Here is a 25,933-nt window from a genome sequence, read left to right as displayed (position 1 = left end):
GGGATTGACATTTTTATAAAGGCCCAGATAATCTGTAAATATTGTAAGTTTTGCAAGCCATGTAATTTGTCACAACTCTTCAACTCTGCTGTTATGACACAAACGCAGTCTTAGATGATATATAAATGAGTATGACTGTATTCCTATAAAATTTTTACTCTGGACCTTGTAGTTTGAATATCATATAATTTTCATGTATTGCAAGTTATTATTTTATTATTTTCAACCATTAAAAAGTGTTAAAATTGTTCTTAGGTAGTTTACATAAAAATAAGTGGCAATCTGGACTCGGCTCATGGACTGGGCCAGGGATAATAGATACAGTATGTGTGTGTGTGTGTGTGTGTGTGTGTGTGTGTGTTTTTAAGACATCTACACTGAAAAGAGAGAGAGAAAAGGAAAAAGGATTGTTGAGACAGTTGGGAAACTTCTATAGTATGGGAAATTGAAAGATAATCCATGGGAGTGAATTGGAAATAAACCAGATAGTTTTCAGAGGGCTAGAAGAGGGGCAAATAATTAGAGGGCCTACACACTACCAGGATTGGAATTTGAGTCATGCTAACCTTGTACATAGAGTAAGAACACACAAGGTCATAAATATGAACAGGTCTTGATTTGGAGACTTGACTTTATGATGTATAGTTCGCAATCATTCATCTGATGGACGGGTAAATATAAGAGAATCTCTCAGTATCACAAACAGAATTCACAGTGCAAACAAGAAAGATCAGCTAGAAAGCAGTCAGTCATATAAAAAACAGTAGAATTTACACCCAAAATGTAGAAATAAGAGAACTTTAAAGTTAGGAAAACAACTAAAATTCAACTGAGGGGTGGCTCAGTGGTTGAACATCTGCCTTTGGCTCAGGTCATGATCCCGAGGTCCTGGGATCAAGTCCCACATCGGGCTCCCTGCAGGGATCCTGCTTCTATCTCTGCCTATATCTCTGCCTCCCTCTGTGTCTCTCATGAATAAATAAAATCTTTTTTTTTTTTTTTAAAGGTCGACTCAGAATCATAGGGGACATAAAGGACTGAAGTCCTCAAAGATCAGTGGTCTTGAAACAAAATGATGTAAAAACAGACCATTTCAGAATCTTATAAAATAAAAAGACATAGGTGTGCTTCATTATTGATTGGCTGTCACCTAGGTTGAAATGAGCTGGAGAATAAAACTTAGGAAATCTCCTAGAACACTGAACCCATAGTGATCAGTACTTGGAAGAGATGAGAGAAATTAGAAGCTAAGGAATGGAATAGATGGTAACTAAAGATGTGCAAGGCATAGAAGACTATAAACTTTTCCTGAAGACTCGAATACATGTGGACACATGGCTTTTTTGGGAAAACTCAATATTATAAAGATGTCACTTTACCTAAATTAATTTGGGGACTTAATGGATTCTTCGTTGGAATCCCAGTAGGATTTTTTTGGAACTTGAGAAGTTTGCTTTTGATGTTTGTTTTAGAAAAGCAAAATGAGAAAATTAATGGAAAACTAAAGTAAAAAGAGGGGAACTTACTGAAAAAGTTATTTCAAAAGTTATTATTTCAAAAAGTTATTATTTCAAAAGTTATTATTTTCAGTGACTAAAACAGTGTGGTCCTGGCCTAGGTGCAGACAAGTAGATAGTAGACAAGAACACTTTGTAGTAGACATATGTTCACGTTTGTGTATAGTTAGGGTGCAGTGGTGGGGTAGATTTTCATTTTAGCTGACATTTCAACTTAACAGTAAAATAATGTATTTGGAAAATAGCCTGGAGATAATTGGGTCCTATTCCTTTCTTTCCCCCCAAAGATTTTATTTATTTGAGAGAGAACAAGAGGAAGGCAGAAGGAGAAGCAGGCTCCCACTGAATAGAGAACCTGATATGAGGTTAAACTCAGGACCTGAGCCTAAAGCCAGACAGACACGTAACCCACTGAGCTACCCAGGTGCCCCAGGTCCTATTCCTGAGGATTAAAAATTTAAATGAGAGGGGCTCCTTGACGGGTGGACTCCTTACTCAGTTGGGAGTCTGCTTGTCCCTCTCCTGCTTCTCTCTGCCCAGGAGTGGAGAGCACTCCTCTCTCTCAAATAAAATGTTTTTAAAAAATTTAAATGAGAAGGTAAAGTTATGAAAGACATTTTACCTCTTTGATAGACAAAGAACCATAGATTAAAACAAAAAAAAACCTTTTTTTTTTTTAATGCTTTATTTTACTACTCAGATTGACAACTGTTTCGAGTTTGATAATGTGCAGGTTTCCTGGGTGGCTCAATGGCTGAGCATCTGCCTTCAGCTCAGGGCATTGGTGCCAGAGATCGAGTCCCACATTGGGCTCCCTGCATGGGGCCTGCTTCTCCCTCTGTCTCTGCCTTCTCTCTGTGTCTCTCATGAATAAGTTAAAAAAAGAAAAAGTTTAGTAATGAGCAATTTCGAATAGGAGTGTGAGTGGTATTCTCTTATATTCCTGATGAGAGTATAAATTGGTACAACTTTCTTGGAGAATAATAGGAAATACTGACCAAGAATTGATACATATTTTCCCATTTAAGTGAATGTTTATAAAGATACGATGATAACATAGAAACCCTGTATAAAGAATAATAGGAGCACTATTATTTATAGCAAAAGATAATGAACAATCTGACTATTTATCAGTAGAAAACTGGTTAAGTCACGTTCCTTCTGAACATTAGAAAGCGTGACCTGTGAGGTTATCTGTTGATAATAGAATGAGACCTATGGCAAGTGAAAAAAAGCATATTAAAGTATCAGTATAGCCTACAATATAAAATGTGTGACTGTGCATGTTCATTTAAATATTTGGTAGGATATATATTTATACCTGTGTACATGTATAAACACATAGATACAAACACATATTTGTGTATTTGTATGTGGAGATATACAAATATATATTTATGTAAATACACAAGCATATTGTTTGGTGTCTAGTATGTTGTAAATATTCCTTAAATGAATTGTGAGCTTAAAACATGAAAAACATTTTTCAACAGAAGGCTCAGTATGTGTCCATTAGGTCAAACTAATTTCTTGTTTTTCAAATATCTGAAACTTCCTATCTGCTTTATAACATAAATGTGGAGAAAGCTATGTTAAAATTATTTCTAAAATTGAAAAATTTAGAATATGAACCAAGAGTCAGTAAGGATTGCATGAAGACTTTGTTTTCTATTTTATTTACTCCAATAGTATTTGAGATTTTATAATCTTTTTAAATCATAAAATATAGAATATAAAAAAATTACATCTTGGCTTTGAGATTTTGTAGTGTTATGAATAGGCATGAATACCACTATATCCATGGTTTTCTACTGTAATAAAGATAATATATGATAGAGGAATCAGTGGGAAATCTTGAAACTTTACCCTAGGGTTAAGGATGCAACTCTGAGCAAATGATTTTTTAAATAGTGCAATGATTTTATTGAATCCTCTTTAATTCTTAATTAAAAGCAAATTTTTAGGGCAGCCCTGGTGGCTCAGCGGTTTAGTGCCGCCTTCAGCCCGGGGCCTGATCCTGGAGACTCGGGGTCGAGTCCTGTGTTGGGCTCCCTATGTGAAGCCTGCTTCTCCCTCTGCCTCTCTCTCTCGTTTTCTCTCTCTCTCTCTGTATCTCTCATGAATAAATAAAATCTTTAAAAAAATTTTTTTAAATGACTTTTTTGTGTCTGTGCATTAAATCAATGTTAATGGGTTATGGCCACTATTCTTAGAGATTAAATAGATTTATAGAAATTAATAAAAAGAAAAATTAGGTAGAAAATAGGTTATGTTGGAACTTTATAAGGATCAGTTTTTTTGAGATTTTCGTGGCAATTATATGTATCCATATATATCTATGGACACTAAGTTATGAAATATATTTTATATTGTGGGTCACAGTCAAAACATTTAAAAACTGCTGTAATATAGTTAGAATGAAGTTTTGGAATCTCAATTTTAAGGTCTAGATTTTACAATAAGTGCTACTTTTGAATACTTTTTAAAAAGTTATTTATGTCCACTTGCTTTTATACATCTATTCCCCCTTCTTAAATTATCTTTTATTTATTTATTTTTAAAGATTTATTTATTTACTTTTAAAGATTTTGTTTTTAAGTAATCTCTACACCCAACATGGGGCTTTGAACTCTCAACCCCAAGATCAAGGGTCATATGCTCTATGCACTGAACCAGCCAGGCACTGAATTAATCGTCTTTTAAATTGAACCTTTATGAGCTCTTTATTAGTTCTCTCACCTTCAACTTGTCTCCCTTATTTTCTAGAAGAAACAACTCTGGCAGTTAATACTTTATGATATATGATGTACACAGGGATTCCTTGATACCAGCAGTCTTCTCCCTCCCTCCCTTCCTTCCTCCCTTCCTTCCTTCCTTCCTTCCTCCCTTCCTTCCTTCCTCCCTTCCTCCCTTCCTCCCTTCCTCCCTTCCTCCCTTCCTTTCCTTCCTCCCTCCCTTTCCTTCCTCCCTCCCTTTCCTTCCTTTCCTTCCTTTCCTTCCTTTTCTTCCTTTTCTTCATTTGATTTAGTCACGAGAGACACACAGAGGCAGAGACACAGGCAGCGGGAGAAGCAGGCTCCATGCAGGGAGCCCAATGTGGGACTCGATCCCTAGACCTCAGGACCACGCCCTGGGCTGAAGGCAGTCACTAAACTGCTGAGCCACCCAGGGATCCATTCTTGTCTCTTTAGGTTTTGTCTCTTTAGTAAGTACTGCAAATGAATATTTAAAAATCTTTCCTAGTCTTTACTAAATCCATATTGATGATACATTAGATACAGAAGTGATCTGAGAGTCACTATACTGCTTAAAGCCCTTCATGTTTTTTCTGTTGCTTTCGAGGTAAAGTCCAAACTACTTAACATGACCCAGGAAGATCTTCATGGGTCTTCCTTCTGGTTATAACTTATTTGTCTTGTCTTGCCCTACAGCCCCACTTCATAATCCCCACCCCTTCTGAAGCTTGTTAATAAGTGCCCCTTCCCTCTATGCCCATAGCATTTACTTTGTATTATATCTAATTGCCAATTTCTTGTTTGTTTCTCTCATTAGATGGATTGATTGTGAGGGCAGATCACATCTGTCTTCCTCACTGTTGAATCCCTAGCTCATAGTACAGCTTGAGAAAGATAGAATGAAAAACTGTTCAACGATAGTAGCTCTAGCTCTCAACATTTACTGTATGCCTGTTGTGCTAGTTGTATGTAGTCATTTCATATTCAGTATCATTTAATTTTCACAAAAATCCCTTAAGACAAGTGGCAATACACCTATTTCATAAATTAAGAATCTTAGAGTCAGGTTGTGTTACATGGCCAACGTCACTAGGTTAATCAGAATTTCAACCATTATACACACTCTCCTCCCCCACTCCAAATTTAATGTAGAAATTATTTTACCTAATGAAGAAAATCATACTTTACATTTTCATTCATTATTTCTCCCTTTTTAAATACAGCTGGTGTATTCTCAGCAGGCCTTGCTCCAGCTGCATTTGTGCCAAATCCATATATTATTAGTGCTGCTCCTCCAGGGACTGATCCATATACTGCAGCAGGATTGGCTGCAGCAGCAACATTAGCAGGTAACTTACTGTTCATCCTTGTTGCTTATTAAAGATTTAGTTTAAATTTTGGTATAAGCTTTATTTTTGTCTACTTAGGCAATTTGGAGTTCTTAAGAAAATCTGAAACATTTATCTAAAGTGAACTGAAGTTACCACAGAGGTAGTTTACTATTTTTTCCAATTGTAATGCTAGGAAAAAGCCTAAGCCTGGTAACTCTTTCCTCATATACATAGCTGATATACATTTCAGTTCTGTAGTTTCAGAAATGTTAGTGTCAACCACAAATCTTCCTTTTTGTGACCAATTCTATAACCCATAGAGACCATGAATAAATGCAAAGTAAAGTTAAACTGGGGATAGGTGCTATAAATACCCACATCAGGGAGAGTATGAGGTAAGGAACTTCAGCTATCTTGAGAGAATGCATATCTAAAAAGTAGTTTATTTAGCAGTATTAAAATGTACAGGCCAACTGAGGGGCAAAAAGATGGGATGGAGTTGAAAGAACTTGCTGTTAAAACCTGAAACTACCACTCAATCTGAACAATGTGTAACATTGTGTACATGTTAGTGGTATCGCAGTAAAGCTGGGGAAAAAATGTTTTAAACTCAAAGCTGTATTTATTGTGTAAGTAAGGAGATCAGGCACCATTCTTTTGAGCAAAGCAATTTGTAGATCTTCTGTAGAGTTTTGAGGTTATTTTTTATCTTAGGTTGAGTTGGTTGTTATGTTGGTTACAGAGGCAGAAACAGGATAATGTCAGCCACAGATTCACTGGAGTGAACCTGTCCATTGACTTTCATAACTCAAGACTATCACAGTTTTTTTACTTTGTTCACTGATACGAATTGTCACTGATGAATAAGGCAGTTTTTAAAACTCTACTTCTGATAGTTATCATGATGACCACAGAACAGTTAGTCTTTTCCTGAGAGTTTGGGACTTTTTTTTAATGCTTAAGACTTTAAGAAGTAAAAAAAAATGTTAATTTCCAATTCTTATTTGATAGCTTAGTTAGACTGAAACTAAACTGTCACATTCAATAGTTTTTGCTCTAGATCTGTGTGTGATTCCTTAAAGGATGAACTGTTATGTTGGCATTTAACTGGATGTTAGTATGTAAAGTTCTGGTGTATCATATAGACAAAGCTATAGAATCAGAAGGAGCCCCTTTAAGAAATGTTAGTTTTGAGAGTACACACTCTAGGCATTCTGGACTTAGGCTTTCTAAGACCAGTGCTACCCAGTAGAAATATAATGTGAGCCAGATAATGCAATTTAAGTTTTTCATAGCTACATTATAAAAGTAAAAAACTGATGAAAATAATTTCAATATTTGATTTAGTTGGCATATCTAAAATACTATCATTTTAATATAATTTTAAATTATTAATAGCTCTTTTACATCCACTTGTTCCCCTCATGCAAAGTCTTCAAAATCCTATATATTGATATGGTACCTCTGAGATGTGATATAGCACATCTCAGTTCAGGCTACAGTTTTAAGTCTTCAGTAGCCACAAGTGGCTTCTGTCTACTGTTTTGGACAGAGAGATTCTGGGTGGACATCTGACTCTTGTTTTAGTAACATATTCTTCCTTCATAAATCCTGTTAATAGTTGTCATTTTAGATTGTGCTTAAACTATCTTCAGAAATCTATTTTACCTTTAAATTTTTTAATGCTTTTCACTTTAGTGATTCAGTCCATTGTACTGGGCTTTATTGGAGCCTCCAAAACAAAGTGAAACCGAGTTTAACTTTTTAAAATATTAAGTAGCTATACTAAAGTCATGTCAGTGGAATTTTAGGGCATCTTTGTTTTATCAGTCAGTAATCATGACATCTTATTCATCAGCTTAATGATGGGGCTTATTGTGTATAATGCTATTTCTCTCCTGGAAGTAAATGTTATCTTGAATAAAGTAGAATAGAGCAAGAACAATTCATTCTATTTTTCCTAGTTTGCTTTCCCATGTCTGTTTCCCTCTCTGATTCTATCACTTAGTTCTTTCTTGTCTTGACTCACTAGTTCCATTTTCCTAACTATATAAACACTGATGTTTCATTTGTTTTCATGTGATTTTCGGTGGTTTTGTGAGAATTGTGGCTAATTCTGTTTCAAATGTGAAGAATAGTTTTAGTAGAAACTTAATTAAAAATATTTTTAAATTCAAGATTTACAATTCAAATAACGCTTGCAGTAAGCTTGGTATCAGAATATTCCCTAGTTTTACATTATAGATTGCAAATAAAAAGATAAAAGTGTTTTTATTTTTGTAATTCTATTCAGTAGTCAGAAAATAACCTTAAGAGAATTTGAATTGAACCTAGTATATCATAGAGTTTTATGAAATTTAGTGTTCCCTAAATGTATTATGTGTTGGTCAGCATTAAATCTATAAACTGACATTCAGTAAATGTTGCATAGATGGCTGTGTCCTGTCAATTCATTGGTCCTCTTAACTTTAGCTTTACTATATCCATGAAGGCCACTGCTGTCACTCCTGAATATTTAATAATCATACTGAATGAGACTGTCCCCCTAATAGAACCAGAAACAAATGGTATGTAGCAGGTGTAAGTGGGTAGAGGATTATAAGGACATTTGCTCTAAGTCTTATACACTGCTCCCTTTTATGATCTATTGGTAACTGACCTCATTTATAAAATGTAAGTAACTTTTTCTTTGGGGGGTGGGGTGGGGTGTGGGGTTTAGGTCCAGCGGTGGTTCCACCTCAGTATTATGGTGTTCCGTGGGGGGTGTATCCAGCCAATTTATTTCAGCAACAAGCTGCAGCTGCGGCAAACAACACAGCAAATCAGCAAGCAGCATCACAAGCTCAGCCTGGACAGCAACAGGTATAGGCCTGCCTTCATTAAGTTAATGGAGTCTTTGAAATTCCATGAGTGCCTTGTTGTCAAGATCTGTGTCTTTTCATCTTCAATATGTAGTACAGTACCTAGTATATAATTGGTATAAAGTATTGATTTCATGGTTTTTTTTCCTAATTGGTATTATATGAATTTAAAGATTTGGATGTATTCCATTTCTACGTTTCTGTTATTGAAACCATCTTGAAATCTGTAGCGATTTTTTATTTTCTTTTCATCACCTCTTAAAGTATGCTAATTTATTTTCCTATCAAAATAGTTACCGCTTCATTTCCTTCTGGGCATTTAACTTACTATTTTAAATATTATATTATATATATATAACCAGAAAGAGTACTTTCTATTTTGGGTACTTTATATTTTTAAGGAAGATGAAAAAGTTGAAAGATGAAATATTTTCACTAAGGGTTATATTTAAAATCTTAAAATAGAAAATGTTTATTACAAAGGTCATTCTCCAGCCCCCACCCTCCCACCGGGGCCGCTTTCCTGGAACTATTTTAATAAATGTAGAACAAAAAAAAATAATATATATATATAAAAAAACACTATGGATGATTCAGAATTCTGACAGTCAAATTCTTCATATTTATACCAAAGAAGCAACTTAATGATAAGTATAGTGTTATTTGGCAGTTAATTTTTATTCTAAATTTCCTTTATATACTTTAATACTATATTGATGTTTTGTTGAAGTTGTCCTTTGGCCTAGTCCTTGTAGATTATACCACAGCATCATTTAATTGTTTTTTAACCTATATCTTCTTTGGGGAAACATGAAAATATCATACTACCTGAACAATACACCTACATGTCAGGCCTACTTACATGAGTGATGTTAACAATGAATCCCCCTTGTACTGAATTGTTTATCTATTTTTGTGAAATTAATATGATCTAAGATTTTGCCATTCCCCTCTTTAAATAAATTTAATTTTTAATACTGCACTGGTAAGTTAAAGAGCACAAATACTAGAAATAATTTTTCCCAAAGGCCTTCTAGAATCTCCATGTTACTTAGTAGATTGTTCTAGTTGTCAAGAGCCAGTGATTGTTTTTTATTTGAAATATTTTGGTTTTTTTCATGTTAAATCAACATTTCATTGCATATAAATATGTTCAAAGAATATCCAGAGACTGTCGTATGTAAAGAGTTGTCTGGGATAAATTTATTTATCTGTTATTTTATAATTCCATTTTTAAGGAAATCATTTGTCCTTTGTAGGTTCTCCGTGCTGGAGCAGGTCAGCGCCCTCTTACTCCCAATCAGGGCCAACAAGGGCAGCAGGCAGAATCGCTTGCAGCAGCAAATCCAACTTTGGCTTTTGGTCAGGGTCTTGCTACCGGCATGCCAGGTATATAGTTAGTTAATTGTAGAAACTTGCATAGGTTTAAAAATGTTAAATGTAGACACATTGAAGAGTGAAAAAAATCAAGAAATGTCTTAAAAGTCTTGCCTGCCTTTCAATAAGTTATTTAGAACTCAGATGCCAATAGTTGAAATCAGTACTATTTGTGAGAATTAATAACAGAGATGGCATACATGTACTAGAATTCTCTATACATCCATTTTTCCTTCATTGGTGTATGGGATAAAGCCATAGCATTTTCCCAACTTAACATAGCCCAGAATTACTGCTTCAAGAAATAAAATCAATTAATTAGAGTTGGCATGTAAAATAAAACCTCAGTTTGTCATTGCTGCAGAATAAGAAAGTCATTTAGTTAATATTGAAAAACTTGCAGCTTAATTTTTCCACTTTGAACATTTGTTCCATTGTGTTCAGCTCATTTGTAGTATTTTAAACTATTGTTATTTATAACCTGATAGTGTCTACTAAAATATGCCTATGAAAGCCTAATGCAAAGAAATTTATAAAAGTTCTTTCCCATTACCACAGCACAACTTTTAGAAAGGGCCAAAAATACATTTTTTTGGTGAAGTAGATTTTTATGAAACCAGATACAAAATTACTGCAAAATTACTTATACTGTAAAATTAATAATAATGGAAGGAAATTATTTTTCTTAATCCAATAAAAGCAGCACTTGTTATATTTTTTTAAAGTGAAATTTAAAACTACACTTGACTATCAATAGGTAATGAGTCACTTCCTGTTTCTTCATACTCCTAGACTCACTTTGTTTTTTAAGTATGCTGTTCTTTTACTTTTAGTCTATGAGTAGTTACTTCTATAACTGTATAGATTATTTATTAGTGAAATGTGTGTTCTGGTTTCCATTTAATTGTAATATAGTTAAATTTTCTATTCAAATCATTTAGGAAATGTGTTTAATGTATTGGAAAAAATTGTGAGGGTTTCTTTTATGTATTACATGCTGCTGAATACTTCTGTGTGTGTTTTTTTTTTTTAAGGATTTCTTAATTGCGTTTATTCTATTTTTTTCTCATTTATTCTATTTTCTCTGAGATTCTAAGGTCTGATTTTATCATCTTGTCTAGCCCTCTGAATAAAGAGAAGATGTTAATACTGCGGTCCCTGAAGTACAAATAATAGAATGAGAGTGTTCTTGTAATTTTCTTTTTGTTCTTTTTCTTTCTTTCTTTCTTTTTTTTCCTTTACCACAGCTATGTACTGGCTTCAGGGAAGCTGCTTTCCTGGAGCCATTGTGGATTAGAGATCTTTGAAAATGTACTGTGAAGCTGAAGTTGTAGACACGTAGAGGGACATGAAGACAGGGCTAAAGGGAACTGAGCTGAGAGTTTATGGATGACACTGCTGAGATTACTCTGGGCTCCTCTTTCTATCCCTCCCTTCTTTTAAGGCTTGCCTTCATGATTCCTTTACAGTAACCCTAATATTAACTCAATAACAATTGCAAAATATGACCTCTCCTCCATTCTTACTTTTATCAGTTCTTTGTTGTATTTCATCATATTGACTATGTTCAACTCTCTACACTCCTCTCTACCATTTCACTACCTTCTCTGATACTTTATTCTCCTGGCTTTCCTACCTTTCTCATTGTTTCTTTTAATCAGTCTCCCTTTCCTCTGTGTAGATCCTTAAACATGGAAGATAGTCTGGCTTAGTGACTAGATGCTTTGGAGTCAAGTCTGCCAAATTGCTGTATCACTTAGTCATATGACCGTGACCAAGTTCACTTTTCTCTTTGAACTTAACTTTCAATATTGGAACAATAGATACTTTACTTTTTTTGTGTGTATGTGTGTGGGGCGGGAGTATCTACTTTCATCTTTTCAGCTATCATCTCTAGACCAGTAAACTATAAATCCATCTATATCTTGGATTCTTTTCTGAACACCTAACACATTTTTGCCTTTGTATCAGAATTACCATGTGTGTGTTCCAAGCACTCCTCAAACCGACAATGTCAAAAAAATGAACTCTGTCCTAGATTTATCTTATTATTGTTTACTTTATTTCACTACTATTTTTTACCCAACACCCACAAGTTTTATTTTCAACATTTACTAAGTTTAAGTTGTGCTAATATTTGATACATAAAATGTATCCACTTAACTATATGTACACATAATTCATATCCATAGTAATATTTTGAGTTTTATCTTTGAAACTAATTTCAATTTGAGTCAAACATTTCATTTTTTACAATAACCCTAATCTGTTGATGAGAATCTTCATTCCACCTGAGGTAAGGCATGTAATCCTGGGTACAGCTGGGATATGGTACTGGGATGGTCAGAACTGCCCCTAGCCCATACAGGCAGGATACCTTGGTACAACATAGAAAAGGAGCCACATCATCTGAGTAGACACAACCATAGTTCCATAAACTCAGCTTGATGAGTGGAGCCTGGTAGGACTTCAGCTCTCATTGGGTATCTCAGCCAGGTACCCTTCTACAGGACATGACCTGCATGTTGGTGGCCATCCTAGAGGGGACTACTCGGTGGTACAAGCAGAAAGGGATGATCAGGCCACCTTTGTTCAGCTTTACTCCTTGCTCAGAAAGATGGTGTTAATATTTGCATGGCTGAGTTTGGTCAGATAGGAAGGGGTCTCTTTGAACCACTTATGTTGATTTAGCTGAAGAGAGAAGTCTCCATAGGTGACGAGAGAAGTCTCCTTGATGGAAGATCATTTTCATGTTCACATGTGCACATGCCTGTGTGACATGCAAGTGGACTTTCAAGGCTTAATCTTAAAATAACCCAGTGTTGATTCTTGACTCCTAAAAATTATGCTGTCAAGCTGGCTATAGGTGAGCTATGCAGTTTTCCTCTTTTAAATGTTCTTAGTCTTGAAGTACAAACTATAAGGAAAGCCTATTCCAAAACTATTAAGATGAATTCATTACTTGGAGCGGGAGCTCAAACATTGCTCTCAGAGCCTCGCTTTGGCCACTTTTACCTAGGAGTATTGCAGAGGGGTTGAGAGGAAGAGAGGAGCCAGCAAACAGTTTCTGTGTTGCACCCTTGCCCTGGACCAATGGGCCAGAGACACCCCCATCCAGGTGCCTCAGCAAGGCAAGTGCACTTGGTCCCATGCCCTCAAGGCTGTCCACTATCTCTTGAACTAGAAACTTTTGGTTTTAGCCTCAAAATCATATTTAGCTCTTGATTTTCTTCTATGTTCCATGTTCAGTAACTCGTCAGTTCTTAATCATTCTGTCCCACATTCATTTGTTTTCTTTTTTTATTTTTTTTTTTTTGTATGATAGTCACAGAGAGAGAGAGAGGCAGAGACATAGGCAGAGGGAGAAGCAGGCTCCATGCACCGGGAGCCCGACGTGGGACTCGATCCCGGGTCTCCAGGATCACGACCTGGGCCAAAGGCAGGCGCCAAACCGCTGCGCCACCCAGGGATCCCCATTCATTTGTTTTCATCTCTGCTATTCTTGTTTAGCCTCTTCCTTATCCTCCCACTAATTCGGCCTCTAATCTTTACGTCGTTTTCTTCTCCTTTTAGTTACATTTCAAAAATACAAGTTAGTTTATACCATTCTGGTTCTTAAGATTTTTAGTGATCTAGTCCCAAACTATGTAGTTGATAGTATCCTTCTATAATCCTACACTTTAATACACTAGATCATATACTGCCCCCCCCACACACACACACAAAATGCCTGTAGCCCTAGTTAATGACTTTTCAATTGACTTTTCCTAGGTATACATTTTAAACAAAATTGGGATATATAGAGTTTAACATTTTCCTTTCTTTAACATAGCTTTATAAACATTTTGTAATTAGCTTTGCTTCACATCCTTTAATATCCTTTCCACGAAGCCTTCCCTGGTCTTTCTTTCCTAGTGCTTTTTCATCAGTAATTACTCTTTTCCCTTCCTGTAGCACATAACTTGTACCTTTCTTTAGTACTTCCTTCTGCCTTGCATTTCATTTAGTTTTTTGTGCACTTACTCAATTCTGCACTTACTTTGCCATGTTTAAAAGTAGAAAATGAAAAAAAAAAAAGAAAAAAAAATGAAAAAAAAATAAAAATAAAAGTAGAAAATGTCTTAGAATTTAAGTGGAACAGCTTTTTTTCTATTTCTCCTTGAAGGTCAGTTAGTAGATTGGTGTCGTGTCTTAAAGTGGCATCTTAGAATTAAGGAAATAGTACATTACCTCCTCTACTATGTTGTACAGTTCTTTTTTTTTTTTAAATTTTTATTTATTTATGATAGTCACACAGAGAGAGAGAGAGAGAGAGAGAGAGGCAGAGACACAGGCAGAGGGAGAAGCAGGCTCCATGCACCTGGAGCCCGACGTGGGATTCGATCCCGGGTCTCCAGGATCGCGCCCTGGGCCAAAGGCAGGCGCTAAACCGCAGCGCCACCCAGGGATCCCTGTTGTACAGTTCTTGAGTGTGGGGACCATTTCTTTTTTAAAGCCCTGTATCTTATTAGAGTCTCTCAGTAATAAAAAGATTGAGTAGAAATTAGAAACTTTTGAACTAAATGACAAGACCAAATGTCCATTGACTGATGAATGGATAAAGAAGAGTGATGTATACATACATGATGGAATATTACTCAGCCATCAGAAAGAATGAAATCTTGCCATTTGCAACCATGTAGATGGAGCTCGAGTTATTATGCTAAGGGAAATAAGTCAGAGAAAGACGTAACATATGATTTCACTTATGTGGAATTTAAGAAACAAAACAGATGAACCTAGAGGAAAGGAAAAAAGAGGAGAGGGAGGCAAACCATAAGAGAGACTCTTAATTATAGAGAACAAACTGAGGATGGGTGGAGGGATGGGTACTGAGGAAGGTGTGGAGGTTTTTTTGTTTTGTTTTGTTTTTGAGGAGGTGGGTGTTTGTTGATGAACTTCTGGGTATTACCTGTAAGTGATGAAGCACTTAAATGCTTCTCCTGAAACCAGTATTATACTATATGTTAACTAACTGGAATTTAAATTAAAAAATTGAAACATTAGGATCCCTGGGTGGTGCAGCGGTTTGGCGCCTGCCTTTAGCCCAGGGCGCGATCCTGGAGACCTGGGATCGAATCCCACGTCGGGCTCCTGGTGCATGAAGCCTGCTTCTCCCTCTGCTTGTGTCTCTGCCTCTCTCTCTCTCTCTCTCTTACTATCATAAATTTAAAAAAATTTTTAAAAAAGGTTTAAAAAATTGAAACATTAATAAAAGCCAGGAACTTAAATATTAAAAATAGAAATAAAAAGATAACTAAATTCAGATTGATTAGAAAGTCAAAATCATTCTATTGTAATGTTTCTTAGTCTTCATCTCTTTATAAAATCCACTTTAAAATTACAGATCCTTACAAATATCCAAATACTTTTAAAACAAAGACTCATAAAGATAATATGCTACATTTAAAAAATAATATAGGTGCCCCAGTGGCTCAAGTGATTAAGCGACTGCCTTTGACTCCGTCATGATCCTGTAGTCTTGGGATTCAGCCAGGGTTGGGTTCCCTGCTGGGCTGGGAGGGGAGGGGAGGGGAGTCCTACTTCTTCCTCTCCCTCTGCTCTCCTCCTCGGTGCCAGCCCTGAGGGTCAGGTAGCAGTGGAAGAAGATACTTGCCATATGTTAAAATAGTGAAAGAGTTAGATACAACATAAAGAATTCTAAACAGGTGAGATAAGTCATCCCAATAGGAAAATGGGCAAAAGACTGGAACAAACCTCTCCTAAAAGAAAATCCATATGCCCAGTTATATGGAAAGATGCTCATCCTCCTTAGTATGGGTAAAGAAAATCAAATACATAACATTACTTCTGCATATTTTCTGGATTAGCCAGATGTAAAAGTCTGAGAATATAAAGTGTTGTTAAAGTCACAGAGCAGGGGGGCCTGGGTGGCTCAGTGGTTGAGCATCTGCCTTTAGTTCAGGTCATGTTCCTGGGGTCCTGGAATTGAGTTCCTCATCAAGCTCCCTGCAGGGAGCCTGCTTTTCCCTCTGCCTATGTCTGTCTCTCATGAATAAATAAATAAAGTCTTTTTAAAAAATAATAAAGTCACAGAGCAGTGGAAACTAATACCAAATTAGTAAAAATGTAAATTGCACAGAGTGTCCACTCCTTTAATAGATATAGAGAAATATGTGCACTTAACAGACAAGGAAACACACACCGAAATGTTTATGGCAGTATTATTGGCAGTGTCCCCCAACAGGGACCAATATAAATGTAGAACAGATAAATGCATTGTGGTATCCATCCATTGAGGTGCTACACTATAATGGAAATGCGTATCTGTATACAACCACGTGAATGAATCATACATGAAAAATTTGAATCCAGGGCAGCCCGCCTTCAGCCCAGGGCCTGATCCTGGAGACCCGGGATCGAGTCCCACGTCAGGCTCCCTGCATGGAGCCTGCTTCTCCCTCTGCCTGTGTCTCTGCCTCCCTCTCTGCATCTCTCTGTGTCTCTCATGGATAAATAAAATCTTTAAAAAAATTTTTTTTTTAAATCCAAACCAAATGATGGTTAAGGAGGGAGGCAGATATGGGTAGTAGGGTGGTATGTAACACAAAGAAAGAGGAGGTTTGGTAGAGCAGGGACGGACATATGAGAGGTAGGGTACTGAGCACTCTTCTGTTTCTTAACTTGGATGGTTATCATTTTTTTGTTGTGGTAGTCTTTATACTGTACTTTTGAGTTTTGTACTCTTTATGTGTTTTATTTCACAATAACAGTAAATTTTTAAAGAAAGTATTGTGCTTTGCTAATAAAGTACCTTCTCTGTACTGTAAAGAAAAAATTAGAGTCAACATTCCCTTTCTCCCTGTGGCCCTTTTTGCAGCAGAACTCCTCAGAAGCATTGTCTGTACTTGTTTGTGGTTCTCCCATTCTTGACTCAATTCCTCACAGTTTGGCTTTCATCCCGCCATAATGACTTCCATGTTGCTAAACCCATTGGTCAGTTCTCAACTCTTAATAGGTTTTAGCAGCATTTGACATTGTTGATCACTTAGCCTTCATTGAAATTCTTTTTTCTTTGGCCTGCCAAGAGACCACATTTTTCTAATTTCGTTCTAATTTCCTTTCCTTCTTTACTGGTTATTCCTTCGTAGTCTCTTCCCTGGTTCCTTCTCTCTCCAACCTCTTACTGTGAAGTACTCTGTCCATAGATTCCTTTTTCATTTTCTTGGTGATTTTATCCTTTATAGCTCTAGCCTGGACCTCTCTTCTAAAATTGAGATTTCTATATCCTATTTGGCATTTCCAGTTGGATATCTAATAATTTCTTCTCAGATTTATCACATTCATTCCGTGAGGAGAGGGTTTAGAAGCTCTGCATTCCCTCCTAGATTTTGCCCTATATGTCTTGCCCTCTGTGTCTAATTGGCTGGTCCTCCTAATTTATATTCATTTATAATGAAAGTATAATTGCAAAACAGAATACTGTAATTAAAAACATCCTTCGCATGTGAGAGTGTTGACCCAAGTGGTGAAGGTAGTTTTCAAACTTAAAGCTATCAGAGGTTGCCAGTGCCTTTTAGCAAATGAATGTCAGACTGTTGAACCTTATTCCTTGTTTGTCATGCCTTTCTCAACCTGACTTCTGGGAGGGGAAAAGCTTTCCTGCCTTAAAGTATCTCTTCTGTGTAGTTAACTTCTCTTTTGTGCATCTAGAATGGTACTTGTTATATACCGTCCTTGGTAGAATTGGCAAAATAGTCATATTTCTGTTCAAAATCGTTACTTTCTGTTCTGTAGTTAAGGACTCCCCACTGAGAAAGGCTGCTAAGAGTAAACTTTCCTAAATCCTGCAAATTGTCACCTGCCTTGTACTTAAAGCTATAATAAAACTAATAATGCGTGCATGATAGTTATCCAAACTTTAGCTCAAGAACCTTTACAAAAAGGTTGTGACCTTATGATTTTAAAGTATGTGTTTATATAATTTACATTTTTAAATGAATGCTTACAAATGAAAATCTATGGGGATGCTGGTAATGAAGCAGTTGGTTTAGAACTTTATTAAAATTGAATAATAAATATTTCTTACAGTGTTCTACCTCACATCCCCTAGTTTTCCCATCTTTCTTTCAGAACTAATAGGTAATATTTTTCAAGTATCAGTGCTTGAATGCTCTGGTTTCTCTTCAGATCATATAAAGTATCAGTGCTTGATAGTCTATAGTTTCTGTATCAAAGAAAGTACCTCATCATTCTGTGGTCCTTGAGTGGAAGGCATCTCTTAAAATTTAAAGAAAACAATTTTACTTACACTCTGTATTACATTTCCATATATTTAGTAAGTAATACTTTCTCAAATGTGTTTGCTTTTCATAACTACCTAAGGGTTTTATGTTAACAGTATATAATTATATTTTCTGGTTGATGAAAAACAAATAAAGGGGAAATAAACATGCATGTGTTCTATAATAAATGTCTTCATTAGTAAACATTTGTTTTAATATTGTCTAGGCTATCAAGTACTAGCTCCAACTGCCTATTATGATCAGACTGGTGCCTTGGTGGTTGGCCCTGGAGCAAGAACTGGCCTTGGAGCTCCAGTTCGTTTAATGGCTCCAGCACCTGTTTTAATTAGTTCAGCAGCAGCACAAGCTGGTAAGTTTAAGTGATGTTTTCAGGGATAATATTTTTTCTGGTGTTCTTTAAGATATTTTAAAAATAGAGAATAGTCTTTTGGATAGTTTCAAGAAGTATCTGAAATTTATTTTCCAGCAGCGGCCGCAGCAGCTGGAGGGACTGCAAATAGTCTTACAGGCAGCACAAATGGTCTTTTTCGGCCAATTGGCACTCAGCCACCACAGCAGCAGCAGCAGCAGCAGCCGCCAAGCACGAATCTGCAGTCTAATTCATTTTATGGGAGCACTTCTTTGACTAGTAGCTCCCAGAGCAGTTCTTTATTTTCTCACGGACCTGGCCAACCTGGAAGTACATCTCTTGGCTTTGGAAGCAGTAGCTCTTTGGGTGCTGCTATAGGCTCAGCCCTCAGTGGATTTGGTTCATCAGGTAAGTTGCCTTTTATCATGAGTGTACTCTTAAGTTTATATGAGGTATATATATGTTTTTGATAATAAGGTAAACATTAATAAGTAGCTTGTAGTGTAGAAAGGACAGGACTAAAATACTGGTTTGTTTAATTTTGTAGAAAAAGTCTACCTCCAGCACATCTTTTAAGTTTTATGAATGTTTTGCTCATTTCAAGCTGCTCATCTTTTACTCAGAATACATTTTCCCTTAGCTTTAAGAATAGTGTTCCTATAATTTTTGTTTTATTGAGGTTTGCTTACAGCAGTATATTTTAAGTTAATTACTAGCTCTTCTTTATTCTCTACATAATGTTGAGGAAGTAAATATTTTGCCATCTTAAATTTCTGGTGTTTTAAAGTAATAATTGTCTTTGTGTGCTTATTAGATGGTTTATTCTTATTAAATGTTAGTAGCTCATTATGATTTTCTTTAGTTTGTATAATATATAAAAATAAAATATAATGAAATGTTCTAAACAGAAGCCCCTAAGAAACTACTAGTATGCTTATCTTTTAGGTTAAACAATGTGGCCTTTATCACTCAAAATTAATTTAAAAGCGTGTTTCTTCCCATATCTTAGTTTCATATATAATACTTAAAATTTTAAATTTGAAATAGCTTTACAAAATAATTTCCCCACACAAACTGATTTTGTAACTGAGGAACCACTAGGTGAAATCAGAAGAGGCCCACATTAACTCCCTATTGACATACTTTGTTATTCTCTGAGGTTTCCAGGGTATTCAGGAAATATTAGGGGAAAAACATCTTACCCAGTTTTATTGATATATTTTATTGTCACCCTTTTCTTCATGAGAGGCAGGGCAAGTTTTTCAGACTTCAGGTGATTTTTCTATTTCTGTAAAGTCTTAGAATCTTTAATACCTGCTTCTCATCTGTTTTCCCACCGCCTTAAATTGTATGCTTTTCTGGTGCGGAAAATGTCAAAACTGACATGAGCCAGTCCTTTTTTTTTTTTTTTCTTTTTTTCTTTTCTTTTCTTTTTTTTTTTTTTTTTTTTTGAGCCAGTCATTTTTAAGTGTTTGCTGGTTTTCTAAGGAAAGATCTTTTGAATTTGAACATTCATATTTATAAGAGGAATGGGCTAAAACATTTATAAACTTTCAGATGCAAAATGCTTTTTTGTTATAGTGAAGTGCAACACGGAAATAATCACTGTTACTGAACACAAAGTTACCTAAAGAATGGGCACAAGAACTTCTGAGGGAATATCTAATGAACATGAAGACTCTTCAGGCCTTTAATTTTCCTATTTGAGTTTTTCATTCCTTTTGGAGTTCAGTATTTTTATCCCTACCCAAGCACTCCCATAGGACTCAGTTTTTTGTTTCTAATACGGTCGACAAGCATTTTCCCCAAAATATCCCAACATGCTGAAGGAAACTGAAAGAACATATAATTTTTAAAAGATAAACTTTGTAGAAATAACTAGTTTCTAAACTAGAGATTCTAGACTCTAAATAATTCAGGAAAAACAAGAGCTTTGATACATCTCCTGTTCCCTTTTCTAATAAAATATGTCACTGATGGTCTGGAATAGATTTGTAGGCCCCCTTACCCAGTTCTTTCAAATTCCCATTTGTCTCTTAGTTGTTAAGATCATTCCCCCCAGCATTCAGGAACTGGTTGGCGTGAACATTTTGTTCCCTACAAATGTTTACTGCAAAAGCCTCTTTCCCAAAAACTGATCTTCTTCATGCCTCCCTTATTTATAATCATGCTTATGCAATTCTCACTACGAGTCTAGGTGGCTCTGTTTACTTTGCTTCAGAGGGCATTGGCAGTTGCCACTCCTGAATGCCAAGACATAGCCTCTTGAACATTTCATGAGAGTTCATTCAAGTGTGATACGTTTACCCTTAAAACAAGTCTACCCGTTACCATTTCATAAGATGGCAATCCCATACCTATATGAAGTCTAAAATGATAGTATAGTTATGTGCACATATGTGGAACCAACACAGTCATTCTCTTACCTATATAATAAAGTTATTAACACTTATCAGTGTTAAATACCCCAGCTTATAACAGTCAGCTAGGAAACTTAGCTATCAATATAGTAATTAAATCTTCCTTTCTATGACCCATTATTTAGAAAGTGTTGTAACAATTGAAAGCTTGTAATTTAACATTTTATACACAGGTGACATGATTAGCAACTCCACTGTTGGTCTAACCTTTTAGGTATTTTAGGTATATTTTGTTTCATATTTATAATCACACTGTTGCAGATAACTTAGGCATATAGTAAAGGTTAAAGAGCCAGATTTTTAAGGTTTAAAATAAAACTATTTCTGAAATACTTTTAAATGTTTGGCTTGGCTTTTCCTTTTTGGAGGAAAATAAAATTGTATGTGTCAAAACTGTGGGGGTTTTTTTGTTTTGTTTTGTTTTTTGTTTTTGTTTTTGTTTTTTTTTGGTTATTTGCCAGGGGAATGACAGTGCTATTGCTCTCATTATTGAGCCTTTGTCTTTTTCCTTGTCAATTAAATTGTTTTCTGAAATAAATAGGAATTTTAAATATAGCCATATTCTAGAACAATCACTTTGACAGTGTCCTTTTAAATTAGCATAGTTAATGTAGCATATGTTGACAATTTTGCCAAAAGCAACTTTAAGAAGAGGTATTTTTGCATTAGTGTTTGCATTTGGTTTTGCTATTAAAGTGCATATGCTTATGTAGTACTTCTCTATTACATGATACCTTAAAATGTGCAATTTTCAATAAAACATACGATCAGTCTTTCAGAAACCACACTGGCTGGTTTAAAAGGTTGACTTGTGTTTTAATATTTTGCCTCATACAGTTATGTGAGCCTAGTATTTTTCCTTTATGAGAATCTGGAATTTGGCAAAACCAGAATAATTATTTTCTATCTTATAAGCTTAACTTGGTCTACCATGTGCTCTGCTTAATTTTTCTCTTAATTTTTCATTATACCCTAATGACCTACTTATAATTGACTTGTGATTAGAAAACCAAGACCTAATAGAAACTTTAAAATTCTCCTGAAAAAGGTTACCATATTGGTCCGAATATAGAGCTTGTTTAAAAATTTGACAGGTTAAGAAACATAATAATGAAATTACCTTAGGTATAAAAGGCATTCAGTTTAAGGTGAGGGGTGGATGTCTGTGTTTAGAAATTGGGAAGAAGCACTTGAAAATGTGGCCTCTAAGTGAGACTTAAGAATTGGGAGTTTTGGACAGCCCTTTTAAACCCTTGGTAAAGAAGTGGATTATCCAGATGTGTTGAATAACAGATCTTGGGTTATTTTTTTTTGAGCGTGGACCGGTACAAGGGAACGAGATTCTACCATTGTTTTATGATTTTGCAGAGTACAAAAGGAAAAAGGGTTAGAAGGTTGAACTTGGGATTAAGTAGAAAGAATTTAGTATGTAGTTCAGTTAGAAATGTAAAATGAAAGAATCGTATATTATCTGAGAAAAAAAAGGCTTACCAGTCTTCACTTGAATAAGGGCCTCATAAAACCAGTAGTAGAATCTTAGGAATGGAAGATCCCGAGGGGTAAGTGAAAGTATGTCTTTGATGTGATAATAGTAATGAGAGCTATTACTTTTCTAAAAGGAGTCTAGTTTTTCATATCTGTTTTGTAACTTAGTTGTTGAAGGATAGGGAGAATGTGTAGTGTGAAAAGTACAGAGAAGTTAGTTGTTATCTGTTATTTCACAACTGACATATTCGGGCCAATATGGACTTAAAAGACCATGGTTTGAACATAAGCTAGACGCTAAATTAAATATGAATGGTGAGGGAAATGTATTAATAATCTGTTAGTGTAATCCTTTCTGGACATTGAGTTGAAGTCTAAGAACCTGATTCCAGAGATTAGGACACTACAAAAATTTAACCTTAATGGAATTTAATCTCTAGCGTCTCCTAAAGCAGACACCTTACAATTCCAGGGTTTATAAATCATACCAGGGTATTAAAGCACAGTAATCATATGTGTCGATGGTAAATATGTGTGAAATAATAAACATATGAGTGCTCTGTTAAGTATTTGGTTACTTTATTGGGGTGCATTTATACCCTTTTATGATTAATAAGTTAGTTTATATAGTTATCACAGTAATTATCTTCTTCATAATGTTTCTAAAAATAATTATTGTGATCACTTCTGTTATTTCCCAGCAAGAGTTGGGGATAGGTTTTATTCAGTTAACACTGTATGTAATTAGGGTTTTTTTTATTTCTTCTTCAGTTGGCAGTTCTGCAAGTAGTAGTGCCACAAGGAGAGAGTCTCTATCTACTAGCTCTGACTTGTACAAAAGATCTAGTAGCAGCCTAGCACCCATAGGGCAACCATTTTACAATAGTCTGGGATTTTCCTCCTCTCCAAGTCCAATAGGCATGCCTCTGCCAAGCCAAACTCCAGGACATTCACTTACGCCACCGCCATCACTTTCATCACATGGATCCTCATCCAGTTTGCATTTAGGTAAAAAAAAAAAACCAAAACCCTTTTTATTTGTATGTATACATGTAAGTGTGTTTGTGTGTGTGTTTATAATATATGTAAAATATTTAATGTTGGATAAAACATGCCAAATTGCTTTTGCTTTTAGATATTTAGCCTTTCGAAAAAGTTCTACTTGTGAAAATTCAAAGTGAGGGTCTAATGTACAGTAAGGTAAAGACCCCTATTGTATCTTATGTTCCTTTTATGAAATACAGTGGTGTGTTTTTTCTTGTCTGTGCTTTTGATTTGTGTGTGTTTTAGATCATCTGAAAAGTCAACTGTTTAAACATGATAGTAAAAGAAATTTCACTGTCGAAAGTTTTTGCACACCTAAAGGAAAGCATTAGTCACATATTTACTGAACTTCAAATAGTTTAGTACAATGGTTTTTGCTTTGGCCTTTGAATCCTGGCCATTTTACTAAAGGTTGTATCAGGGTATATGAATTTAGTATGTTTGTGAGTTAGAGTCTTAGGGGTTTGGTCCATATACTCTTACTTTTGAATATGTCATTAGTTTAAGAAAAAAATGTTTTAGGCTTCTTATACCCTTGAATTTGGAGCATTTAGACCTTTTGTTTATATCTGTATGTTAAAATTGCTACCTACCCCAAGATTATTGAATTGGTGGTTACCTTTTTCCCTCTCCAGGAAGTATTTGTTGATGTAGTTAAACAGAATATTTTGAAGAGATTTTTGGGTATCAGAGGCTGTATATGAATCCCAGTCTCTTCAAGGAAAGTATTTCATTAAAATTAGATTTTGAATTTTTGTAATTTTAGTTAACTCCATTAAAACAGATTCTCTTTTTGATTTTCATGTGCTTGGAAAAATTTAAATCAGCTTGTGATTTAAAAAGTAATGTTGCTGTTGTTAGCAAATATAAGTCAGTGATTATATTTGACACACACACCCCCATCATAAGGGTGTAGCTCTTTTTTCCTAAAGCTCATTAATACGTAAGTGTCCATGTAACAAAGAGCTCTTTTGCAGTGATCATTGTTTAGATATATGTCAGTGTGAAGTGGCCTGGAGTTTTAGACGCTTGTCCTGTGCTCAGAATTCTGGGTCCTTGGTCTTTTGTGGATATTAAATATATACAACTAATTAATTTATTTGGGTGGGATCCTAGTATCTGTACTGCATTATTTGTGTAAACTTACCAGTTTTTAGCCTCATACCTTCCTTCGTTTATCATCTTTTCTTGGTCATAGGAACTGCTCAGTTCCTGATCTCTATTTCTACTCAGACCCCCTCCCTCCCACCAACCCCCATGTGTAAGACATGCCTTTGAAACTTTGAAATGACACAAAAATTTGGTATATAATAAGCCTAAGAATAGGTCTCTCATAATAGTTTTGTGTTTTGTTCAAAATTATATTTGTCATGTCCTGTCCTCACATAGGTAAGTTCCAGATCAGATTCCTGTCAACCGTTACTACTTCTGAGTGCTTTAGAGCCTGTAAAAATGGCATTAATTATTCTACATAGCTTGCTTAGAAATTAGAATATAGATGAATTTTTAGATGTCTCTATAATTAAGCAGCAATCAAGATATTTTTCTTCAGACTCAAAGAACCCAGCTGTGAAGATGCTTACAGAAGAAATTCTTGTCAGTTATGAGAACTAATTAATCATCGCTTGGGCCATTAATACTTTATAGCCTGATACTTTTGTACCCAGAGTTAAACTACTTAGTTTAGCTTCAGCTGGAAATGTGATCTTTTTAATATATCTCTGATTGGAATTATCTGTAGATGATTTCCTTTAGTGACCTCCCAGTTTCTTTTAGTTTTAGTTGTATGACAGGCAGTGTTGTTAACAAGGACCGGGTAGACCTGCCAGTTTGGAATAATTTAATAGATTTCATACATATACTCTTTACATGGTGTTCATGGAAGTAATCTATTTGCTTTCACCTGATTGAATCACAATACAAGACTTCCATGCTCTCTGCTCTAAGAAAACAGTTTAAATTGCCTATCCTTTAAGTGGATTTCTTCATGAATCAGGTTATCAAGGCAGCTAATTTAGAAAATACTTATGGAAATGAATTTGCATATCCATTTTTAGAAATGATCTCACTCAGCTCACATATTGAGAATATAGTATCGTGAGATAGGAATTAGTTCTCAGTTTCATTAGAATTGGTTGGAATTAATTAATTCCAGGTTATTGTCTTGTGAGAATTTCAGACGGGTAACCATTATAATTATTGATAGGCCCTCCTGATACCTACATTCTTAAAGTATTGAATGACACACTTTTTTTTCTTTTTTAAACCAGCTCTCCCTTTGTTAGTTATTTGATTCACAGAAAGGGCCTAATAGCAACATTTTGTGCTTCTGTCTTTCCAAAAAAGATGTTTTAGTTTTAAAAATAGTTGTCATTTGGTTAACATAAGTATTTTCTTTTCTTCTTTTTTTAAAGATTTTATTTATTCATGAGAGGCAGAGAGAGAGAGGCAGAGACACACAGGCAGAGGGAGAAGCAGGCTCCATGCAGGGAGACCAATGTGGGACTT

The 25,933-nt window shown here is 35.3% G+C and overlaps 1 protein-coding gene across 10 annotated transcripts in view; it reads left to right on the top strand.

The window, feature by feature from the left end:
- PUM2 (pumilio RNA binding family member 2) overlaps positions 1-25,933 on the top strand; it is a 95,807-nt gene that overhangs the window by 40,325 nt on the left and 29,549 nt on the right. For 7 of the 10 annotated variants that reach the window (XM_038560858.1, XM_038560859.1, XM_038560861.1 and 4 more), the window contains 6 exons: positions 5,476-5,601; positions 8,303-8,445; positions 9,704-9,833; positions 18,333-18,476; positions 18,594-18,884; positions 23,153-23,389. In XM_038560858.1, the coding sequence (XP_038416786.1) occupies positions 5,476-5,601; positions 8,303-8,445; positions 9,704-9,833; positions 18,333-18,476; positions 18,594-18,884; positions 23,153-23,389 (1,071 nt within the window). The remainder of the gene's footprint in view (positions 1-5,475; positions 5,602-8,302; positions 8,446-9,703; positions 9,834-18,332; positions 18,477-18,593; positions 18,885-23,152; positions 23,390-25,933) is intronic. The other 3 variants (XM_038560866.1, XM_038560864.1, XM_038560860.1) reach the window with 2 other exon arrangements.

Source organism: Canis lupus, chromosome 17 (assembly GCF_011100685.1).
Source record: "Canis lupus familiaris isolate Mischka breed German Shepherd chromosome 17, alternate assembly UU_Cfam_GSD_1.0, whole genome shotgun sequence".
NCBI classification, from domain to species: Eukaryota; Metazoa; Chordata; class Mammalia; order Carnivora; family Canidae; genus Canis; species Canis lupus.
This window is presented reverse-complemented; position numbering and strand designations above follow the sequence as displayed.